The 10,963-nt window shown below is 35.8% G+C and overlaps 1 protein-coding gene across 1 annotated transcript; it reads right to left on the minus strand.

Moving 5' to 3' along the window:
- Positions 1-5,930: 5,930 nt before the first annotated feature.
- On the minus strand, positions 5,931-10,680 carry LOC110037295 (aspartyl protease APCB1-like). Its single transcript, XM_020741900.1, has 5 exons — positions 10,547-10,680; positions 8,411-8,603; positions 8,261-8,333; positions 6,517-6,607; positions 5,931-6,261 (listed from the first exon to the last, which is right to left on the minus strand). Exons 1-5 carry the CDS (start codon positions 10,678-10,680, stop codon positions 6,174-6,176), a joined length of 579 nt encoding a protein of 192 aa, XP_020597559.1. The 3' UTR covers positions 5,931-6,173.
- Between the last annotated feature and the right edge of the window lie 283 nt (positions 10,681-10,963).

Below are 10,963 nucleotides of genomic sequence, written 5' to 3' on the forward strand. Positions count from 1 at the left end.
AGAAAATAATCTTGCCCATTAATTTCTAGCAGATTAAGAACATCAATACATAATGGCCATAGAATTGCTCTTCACTTTTCTGCAAATCTAAGTAATCATAAGGGTGGAAATTACATAAGGGTGGAAATTAAAATCTGAACTCATATTTCATATTGTATATTTTTCACCCTCCAGGCAACTTTGTCAGTCATATGAGGAATTATATAGGTATTACAGTTGGCACATTAATGGAAATCATTTAATCCAAGCACAATGAAACAATTAAGGGCATCTACATACATAGCACACAAATTCTTTTATTTATTTGCATATCTCAAACCTAAACTTTTATATTTACACACAAAAAAATACTATTATCATATTTTAAAAGTGATATATATATTTTCTCATGCCTATGTTTATAACACCAAGGTGTTGTGTATGCAAATATGAAAGTTTAGGTGCGAGATATGTAAATACATAAGAATTGTGTGCCGCAAATGTAAATTTCCCAACAATCAGAAATGATGAGCTTAAGAAAAGCATGCTTCAATTTCCTTGAAACAATTATACCTAAACTATTATCCATCTAAACAATGTTGAACATTAGCCTAGTATCTACACTAGAAATTTCAATCTTCAAAAATGAAGCCTCATCACGCAAAACAGTCAAGCTGATGTTATATGAGCTGAGCTAATTTAAGCTCGGATCATTAATGAGCTTATTAGGCAGGCCTAAGGATCATAACAGCCAAAGCATGAGCCAATGAACAAGTTATGAGTTTGAGCATCTTGTCACGGACTAACTTTCCTCGAGTCACCTGTGCGGCTTTAGCGCTTTCCTTTAGCACTAAACTAGCTTAATCCTCACAACGGTTGGACTTGTGAGCACCAAGCACTCTTAAGAAGAAGAGTAGAGATAAAGGAACACTTCACACTTGAATACTTGGAAGCTTTGATTGAATGTTGGGGTGATTACAAATGAGGAGAGGGGCTCTATTTTTAGCCCCTTCCAAGCCCAAGGGAATATTCTAGAATACAATAGATTATTCTTATTTCTAGATTATCCTATTCAATTCTTATATGTATACATGGCCCCAGAACTTTGTAGATTACTCGAGTTTTCCTTTGGAGCTTTCCCTTCTAGCATTCTCCAGAATATGGTGGAATCTTCTAGAGTCCCTTGGATGTCTCTCTATTTTCTGGCATTCTCTAGAACCTTCCATCCCATGAGGGTCTTGCCACTTTCTAGAAAATGGCGGAGCGTTTCTTAGCACTCGTACCCGCTTTCTTTGTTTGCCCTTAGCAAACTTGGGTTCTTCCTTCCTGGTTGGCAACTTTGTCCTTGGCTTCAACCTAATCCGATGAGCTCTCTCCATTCTTGGTGGTAGTTCTTTAAGAACCTCCACCACTTCCCTTGGCAAGTCTTTTTGGGCCTTCACCGCTTCCTTCGCCAATTGGCTACCCTTGTCTTGTGGAACCTCCTTAAACTAGATGGTCGATAACATGTTGCCTTCCCGCTTGTTAGCCCTTATGGTTGCTACTAAGCAAGCTTGGTTACCTTCCATGATGCACATCTTATTGACAAACGACATTTTGAATGCTTTTGTCTGATCCAAAAAGCTCATTCACAGGACAACTTTAAACTCATCCATTGGAATAACAGAGAATTCTAAGATACCTGACCACATTCCAATGTTTGTCTTTACTTCTCTGACTAATCCATGGATTGGCCTTGTTTCTGAATTTACGACCTTGATGGAGCCTCTTCCTTTAGTTATCGCAAACCCAACTTATTTGTTTCTTCCACAGAGATGAAGTTGTGAGAAGCATCTGTGTCCACCATTGCTCTAGTGGTCTTCCCACCGATTATTACTCCACAAAGAGTAACCCATTTCCTTGAGGGTATTCGGAGCCTGCATCCCATTCAGCATTTGTATAGCCCCCCACTTGTGCAACCATATCATTTAGCTTTTCCTCTTGATGACTTATAAGAAGAGAGTTTAAAGCCTTCTTTTGAGGACAATCCCTTGCCCGATATGATCCATCGCAAAGGAAGCACTTGTTTTGTGGTTTGGCTTGGTATTTTTCTAGGCTTTCATTTGTCCTTCGCCTTGGATTTACTCGATTCGTGGCCGGTCTCCTCATGTTGATTCTTGTCTTCCCCCTTTTTAACATGGATACCCTTCTTGTCTTTTGTCTTTAGGGACGCCATTGTGTAGTCTACCAAGCTTTCTGCAACTGTGATGGTAATAGTGAGATCTTATGCTCCATGCCTCCTAAGCTCGGTCTTCGCCCATGGTTGGAGTCCATCATGAAGTTGAGTAAATCATCCTTGTCTTTTATGTCATGAATTTTAAGAATCAAGCTAGTGAACTCCTTAATGTACTCTCGAATCGACCCTTGTTGTTTGAACCTTCACAATCGGACTCTAACCTCATCCTCTGCATTCTTAGGGTCGAATTGCCTCTTTAGCTCCCTCTTAAAGTCATTAAAAGTGGTTATGAAGCACAAACCTTTCTCTACATCTCATTTTCTTCTTCTCCACCAAAGCATAGCGATGTCCGAGAGAAAAAGAGAGGAAAATTATATTTTTGCATTTTCATCGGTAATACTCATCACTCCAAAGTATTGCTCTAGTCGCGATATGAAGTTGTCTGCTTCCTTCAAGTTGCGAACCCCTCCAAAACTCATAGGTTTTGGAACTTCAATCCTCTTGGCTTCGAAAGTGGGATGACTTGTGGAAGCCGCTAGTGTCCTCTTATACATCAAAATATCTCCATGCATCTCCTCCAAGCTAGCACACATCGCTCATCTCCTTCTCATTGGCTCTTCGCACCTCTTGGAGCTTCCCCAATAATATTCTCCAACTTAGCCATATGATCCATTAAGGTTTCCTCAAGTTGGAGCATCATACCTCTGATTGTTGAATAGATGGTGACATCCTCCCCCTCGAGCCCATCAACCCTTTGGCCAAGATCCTCTACCTAGCCCTCCATGTCATTCATTGCCTCCTCCATTCGAGCAAGGCGTGAATCAAAGTCATGCATGATCTCCTTGGACCTCCCATGTGGTTTAGATGCGACTAGGTCTCGTTGCTCCTAACGACCACGCCCTTGTTGGGATGATTCCACAATAGTGGCATCTGACTCCATCACGTATTTTTTTATGCTCTTTATCATTCCTTCGAATCGAGGCTCTGATACCAACTGTCACAGACTAACTTTCCTCGAGTCACCCGTGCGGCTTTAGCGCTCTCCTTTAGCAATAAATCAGTCTAATCCTCACAACACATGGACTTATGAGCACCAAGCACTCTTAAGAAGAATAATAGAGAGAAAGGAATACTTCATACTTGAATACTTTGAAGTTTTGATTGAATGCTTGGGTTATTAAAAATGAGGGTAGGGTCTCCTATTTATAGCCTCTTCCAAGCTCAAGGGAACATTCTAGAATACAATAGATTATTCTTATTTCTATATTATTTTATTCAATTCTTATATGCATACATGGCTCTAGAACTTTCTAGATTACTCGAGTTTTCCTTTGGAGCTTTCTCTTCTAACATTCTTCAAAATTTGGTGGAATCTTCTAGAGTTCCTTGGATGCCTCTTTGTTTTCTGTCATTTTCTAGAACCTTCCATCCCATGAGGGCCTTGCCACTTTCTAGAATATGGCGGAGTGCGACAAACTGCTAACTTAGGTCATCAGCTCATCAAGCCGACTGATTTATGTAAACTTCTTTATATAAAATTGTTTATATAAAATAACTTTACTAGTCATTATTATTATTATTATTATTATTCACTTGCTAGTGTTCTGGAGCTTAATAAAACAACTGAAAAGCACAATTTTATTTTATTTTGAAATATTGCATTTACAATGATCAAAAGAAATGTACAAAGGCAAAATAACAAAACTATGTCCCAAAGATGCTAAACAAGATAGCTCTTAACCGCTTGCAAAAATACAAAAACAGGATCATCAGCATTCACAACATACAAAATAAAATCCCATTGTAGCACAAGTATGAGCAATTTCTTTGTTACTCCGGAAGGTGTGTTGGAAAACAACTTGCTTGAATCTAGACAAAAAAATAAATAAAAAAATTGGATTGTTGGAAACCTTCAATTGCCAGCACCGCTTCTCCATACTCCTTCGAAGAAAGTCCAAAAACTGCCACCATTTCCACTTATGCTATTGTCCAAATGAAGAAAGCATTATTTCATTTAGGGAGATTTACTTTTTATCCAATTCTTATGTATTAACATATCAACCACCAAAACTTCAATCTACACCCAAACATATGCCGAAAATATAGGAATGGGGTGGTATGTACCTAAAAATTGAAGTTTGGGCAGTTGATATGTTATATACATAGGAATTAGGTGGTAGGTATATAACGGCCCCTAAAAACAATTCAGTCCAAAAAATATTTTTTCAAGGCAAAGAGCAGCCATCCCAGGTCCCCAAGTCGCTTCCAGCAAAAATGCTGGCACTTTACACACATTTCTAAGAAGGCGGTTATATTTGTGAACAAAAAAATTATTCTGTAATGGTTTAAACATGTATGATCACGTGATTGCATTAGGAATTGAAATACAGGATATTTGCAACCAATCTACATTTCACTAATAACAACCTACTTGGAGCACTGTACTGAATAAATCGACTACTCTTGGAGAGCACCAATTCCCGCAAATTGGAGCTGAGAAAAAATACCGTCGTGGAACTGGAATCCAACTTCGTATTCTTCAGCACTGCTTCAATAAAAAGAAACACACAAGGAAAAGAATGGCAGTGTGAACAATTGCACATCCCCCATGGCATGCTACCAACGAAGAGTGAAAAAAGGGATTGGACATATTTTATTTAGGTGCATCAATCCTCCAATTAAAAAGTGAATATAATTCTATTACCATTTTGATTGATCCACTCAAGTTAATAGAGTCAATCATCTTTTTTCTTTTTTTAAAGACTATATTTGAGGGTAGAAATACTATTATTTTATTCAATTCTTATATGCATACATGGCTCTAGAACTTTCTAGATTACTCGAGTTTTCCTTTGGAGCTTTCTCTTCTAACATTCTTCAAAATTTGGTGGAATCTTCTAGAGTTCCTTGGATGCCTCTTTGTTTTCTGTCATTTTCTAGAACCTTCCATCCCATGAGGGCCTTGCCACTTTCTAGAATATGGCGGAGTGCGACAAACTGCTAACTTAGGTCATCAGCTCATCAAGCCGACTGATTTATGTAAACTTCTTTATATAAAATTGTTTATATAAAATAACTTTACTAGTCATTATTATTATTATTATTATTATTCACTTGCTAGTGTTCTGGAGCTTAATAAAACAACTGAAAAGCACAATTTTATTTTATTTTGAAATATTGCATTTACAATGATCAAAAGAAATGTACAAAGGCAAAATAACAAAACTATGTCCCAAAGATGCTAAACAAGATAGCTCTTAACCGCTTGCAAAAATACAAAAACAGGATCATCAGCATTCACAACATACAAAATAAAATCCCATTGTAGCACAAGTATGAGCAATTTCTTTGTTACTCCGGAAGGTGTGTTGGAAAACAACTTGCTTGAATCTAGACAAAAAAATAAATAAAAAAATTGGATTGTTGGAAACCTTCAATTGCCAGCACCGCTTCTCCATACTCCTTCGAAGAAAGTCCAAAAACTGCCACCATTTCCACTTATGCTATTGTCCAAATGAAGAAAGCATTATTTCATTTAGGGAGATTTACTTTTTATCCAATTCTTATGTATTAACATATCAACCACCAAAACTTCAATCTACACCCAAACATATGCCGAAAATATAGGAATGGGGTGGTATGTACCTAAAAATTGAAGTTTGGGCAGTTGATATGTTATATACATAGGAATTAGGTGGGTGGGTATATAACAGCCCCTAAAAACAATTCAGTCCAAAAAATATTTTTTCAAGGCAAAGAGCAGCCATCCCAGGTCCCCAAGTCGCTTCCAGCAAAAATGCTGGCACTTTACACACATTTCTAAGAAGGCGGTTATATTTGTGAACAAAAAAATTATTCTGTAATGGTTTAAACATGTATGATCACGTGATTGCATTAGGAATTGAAATACAGGATATTTGCAACCAATCTACATTTCACTAATAACAACCTACTTGGAGCACTGTACTGAATAAATCGACTACTCTTGGAGAGCACCAATTCCCGCAAATTGGAGCTGAGAAAAAATACCGTCGTGGAACTGGAATCCAACTTCGTATTCTTCAGCACTGCTTCAATAAAAAGAAACACACAAGGAAAAGAATGGCAGTGTGAACAATTGCACATCCCCCATGGCATGCTACCAACGAAGAGTGAAAAAAGGGATTGGACATATTTTATTTAGGTGCATCAATCCTCCAATTAAAAAGTGAATATAATTCTATTACCATTTTGATTGATCCACTCAAGTTAATAGAGTCAATCATCTTTTTTCTTTTTTTAAAGACTATATTTGAGGGTAGAAATACCGAAGAAATTATTACTTTCCAGAAATGAGCCGATTGCAGCCAGTTGCCCATCCAATCCGTTGATTCTCATTATCGTAAACAATTATCATATCCTGCATCGATATGTCTGTAAAAAAGAGTAAAAGGCCGTATTATATGCCATCCCAAAACATAGCAAGTTCTAGCACTAAATTATGGTTGCCTTTGTTTTAGTTTCTATGTCCCGGAGTTTGGGGAAATTATGAGATCCACTGACCCGCAGCAGTTGAGAAAAATATACATATGTATCAGATCAGCTATTAGTGAATATAAAAAAGAAATAAAAATAATCAGTGAATATTAATGCCAAACACTTTCTATTCTATTTTGCCCTTTATTTTTCCAGTTACGCAAGGCCTATTCCAACACCATCCCCGCAAGACCGCTAAAGCATAATTAAGTATCATCATGACACACAGTCATGTAATCCGCAAGAAGTTGTCTGCGGCCCTTGTGCAAACAACCATCTAATTTCATTATTCAACAACAACAATAAGCCTTTACCCGACTAAGTGCGGTCAAGTACATGAATTGTTTTTCTCTGTTATGTCCTATTGTCATATTTTCACGGTACATGAATCTTTTTTCTCGGTCAGGTACATGAATCGTTTTTCTCTGTTATGTCCTATTGTCATATTTTCACTTAATTATAATAAATTAGGATCATTTTTTATACATGACCAGATTTTTTTAGGTCTACCTCTACCTTTCTTAATATAAGATAAATCATAAACACCTACTCTCCTAACTAAATCATCGGATGATCAACTTTAATTTCACCAAACCATCAAAGACAACTCCCCATAATCATTTCATGGATATATTCGTTTCGCATTATGTCTCCAAGTGTAAAGCCACTCATCCACCTAAACATTCTCATCTCAGCAACACTTAACTTAGTTCTATGCATCTCTTTTGTAGCCCAACATTATGCACCATAACACATTGTGAGTCTCACCACCATTTTATAAAATTTTCCTTAATGTCTAAGAGGTATTTTTCTATCAGACCATAGGGTCGATGCATCCCTCCACCTCAACCATCCAACTTGAATTCTACTAAAAAGAACCCCATCAATAGCACCATCACTTTGAACAATAGACCCAAGATATCTAAAATGTTCACTACTTTACAACCTCACCACTAGATCTCCTACTAAAATTATATTCCATGTGTTCAATTTTAGAGCTACTCAAATAAAAGAATTTCGATTCTAAAGTTAACCTCCATAATTCAATTTTTTTCTAAACACTCTGGTCTTATCTATAAGAAGGATGTCATCAACGAAAAACATACATCAAGGTACATCCTCTTGTAAGAGTTCAGTAAGATCATCCATAATCAAAACAAAAAGATATGGGCTTAAAGCTAAACCCTTATGCAATCCAACTGAAATAGGAAAATACTCACTATGATTAGAGATAGTATATTATATGAATTTTTTGCTCTGTTTTGCAAAAAACGCATATCAAATTATATACTATCCCAAATCTTAGCAAGTTGTAGCATTAAATTATTCATGCGTTTAAATTTCACTTTTGCAACGCTACCAAAGGCGCTCACCTTCCAATTAAAAGAAAGGACACCCAGCTACAGAAAGCCTCCCTAAGGATATGATGCATTATTGACATTGGATTTTTCATTTATCATGTCACAAGTTAATAACAGATATTCATGTCAGAAATTTCTGTGCTCTTGGATGCATGCAGATTGTGGTTTGAAAGGAATTAATTTGTTTTACCTCCGATAAGGATTAAGTCCTTGAGACCAACATCATTTCCATTGAGGATACCCAGGCAAGCGTTGCCTTTTTCCTGAAATGAACTGAAATTCGTGAATTAAAGGTTTCTTTGTTTATAAAAATCAGGAAGGCAAAAGATGTCATGTATACCGTGACGATGAAATAATTCTCCGGGGGAATCACCATTTGAGCTAGACTCTTGCCACTTACGAAGCCAAGGACTATAGGCTGGAAGTATTTATTGAGTTCAAGGACGGACTTAAAAGGCTTCACGGCCTTCCAGCACAGTGGAAGCGCCTTTTCTTCGGGTGCCTCTTTCAGGGACGTCGTGGAGATGTCCCTCCTGATCTAGTATTGAAAGATGGAATTCTCACGTCACTTTTTTTAAGAAAAAAAAACAAGATTATTAGAATTATAGCAAAAGAATGGGGAGATCTGCGTAAATAGCACTCAAAACTTCTAATATTATTTATCTCACACTCAAACTTCAATATTTACATCGACAAATAAGAATCCCAAAAATAGTATTTGGGTGTGTGTGTGTCTGTGTGTGTCCCTGTTATTTTTCATTATTTATTATCATAATTTTTATTTCATTACTTGAATATATTTCTCTTTAATTAAAGTCCTTTCCGATAAGAGATTTATAATGAATTCTGTGTTAGTTAAAAAATAATTGTAGCAGATGATTTGAATTGTATAAATAGTTAATAAATACTTAATTAATTATTAGGAATTCTCAAAATTCTATAAATACATTCCCACAAGAGTAATAGGAATTAATGAATAAAATAAAAGGGCATTTACATACCACAAAATTCTTATGCATTTACATATAATACCTAAAATTTGATTTTTATATTTATAACACTAATCTTTCGTGCAACACCAAAAATACCACCAAGCACTATAATTACCTTTTAAAAACTCTAAATAATTTTTAAAAAGTGAATTATTCCTTGGCAATATAGATAAAATGATATAAATATATTAAAAAAAAATTTAGGTGTTAGATATGTAAATAGATAAGCATTATGTGGCGTATGTAACTCATTCAAATAAAAAAATAATATTGCATTTTATTGATATTTTAGGATCCCTCTTGATTTCTTTACTCTATACTTCTAAAATTAACATTAATCCCCCTTGTTTTCTACATTTTGGCAAATCCCAGTAATAGGTTGGTATAAATTTCGAAAAAATAAAAGTATTTTTACAGAATGAACTTTATGTATACTGCCAAAAGAACGTCGAATTTAATATTGGAGTACTGAATATTTCGAAAAAATAAAAGTATTTTTACAGAATGAACTTTATGTATACTGCCAAAAGAACGTCGAATTTAATATTGGAGTACTGAATATTTCGAAAAAATAAAAGTATTTTTACAGAATGAACTTTATGTATACTGCCAAAAGAACGTCGAATTTAATATTGGAGTACTGAATATTTCGAAAAAATAAAAGTATTTTTACAGAATGAACTTTATGTATACTGCCAAAAGAACGTCGAATTTAATATTGGAGTACTGAATATTTCGAAAAAATAAAAGTATTTTTACAGAATGAACTTTATGTATACTGCCAAAAGAACGTCGAATTTAATATTGGAGTACTGAATATTTCGAAAAAATAAAAGTAATTTTACAAAATAGAACGTAGTCTCATGTGTTGTGCATTGTCACGGACAAGCTTATCTCAAGTCACCCATGCTGCTTTAGCACTTTTTTTTCGCACAAAATCAGCCTAATATCCCTCACAATACTTGGACTTGTAAGCACAAAACATTCTCAGAAGAGTAAGGAGAAGTATTGGAGAAAGGAACTCTTCACTAAGAGAGAAGAGTTATAAGACTTGAAAGCTTGTTAGCTTAGATGGTTTCTTTAAATCCTTTCTTGAAAGCTTACAAATGAGAGGAGAGACTCCTATTTATAATTCCCTCCAAATCAAAGGGAACATTCTAGATTATATTAAAACACACTACTTTCTAAATAGTTCTACATTATTCTTTACATATACATGATTATAGAACTTTCCAGAATATTCTAGAATTCTCTTGAAGCTTGTTTCTTTCCGCATATTTCTGGAATTATGTGGAACCTTCTAGAATTTCTTGGAATATTCTCCTTCTTTTTAGTTTTTTCTAAAATGTCGTAGAATCTTCTAGAGCCCCTTGGATTGTTCTTTACATTCTGGGCTTCTCAAGAATCTTCTTTTCCCATGTTTAGCTTGTCAATTTTTTTTGAAGATGGCAGAGCATCACACTCTCTTCCTCACTTAAGCTCACAATGCCCTCATTGCGGATTCCCCTTGGCACTCGAACCAACTTCCTTTGTTTGCCTTGGCAAACATAGGTTTTTCCTTGGTGGTATGGGAGAGGGGTATCGTGCACTGAGAATTCATGGTTGGTGATTTAGTCATTGGCTCCAACCTAATCGAATGATTTTTCTCCCTTCTTGGTGGTAGTTTTTAAAGAACCTCTACCACATCCCTTGGCATGCCTTCTTAGGGCTTCACTTCTTCATAGGAGTCGTGAAGTACAGTCAAGTAACTCCCCTTTTCTTTTAGAATGCCCTCTTTGAATTGGATGGATGATAACACTCTGACTTCCTACTTATTAGCTCTTGTTATCGGTACTAAGCAAGCTTGATTTCCTTCCATGATGCACATGCCATTGGCGAAGGGCATTGGGAATGATCTTGCT

This window comes from Phalaenopsis equestris, unplaced genomic scaffold (genome assembly GCF_001263595.1).
Source record: "Phalaenopsis equestris unplaced genomic scaffold, ASM126359v1 Scaffold218235, whole genome shotgun sequence".
Taxonomy (NCBI): Eukaryota; Viridiplantae; Streptophyta; class Magnoliopsida; order Asparagales; family Orchidaceae; genus Phalaenopsis; species Phalaenopsis equestris.

Coding starts and splice junctions, on each gene's coding strand:
- LOC110037295 (XM_020741900.1), bottom strand. CDS start 10,680: ATGACTAAATCACCAACCATGAATTCTCAGTGCACGATACCCCTCTCC. Junction 8,604..10,546: donor GAATCCGCAATGAGGGCATT/GTGAGCTTAAGT, acceptor ATACTAGATCAG/GAGGGACATCTCCACGACGT. Junction 6,608..8,260: donor GGACTTAATCCTTATCGGAG/GTAAAACAAATT, acceptor TCTTTTTTACAG/ACATATCGATGCAGGATATG.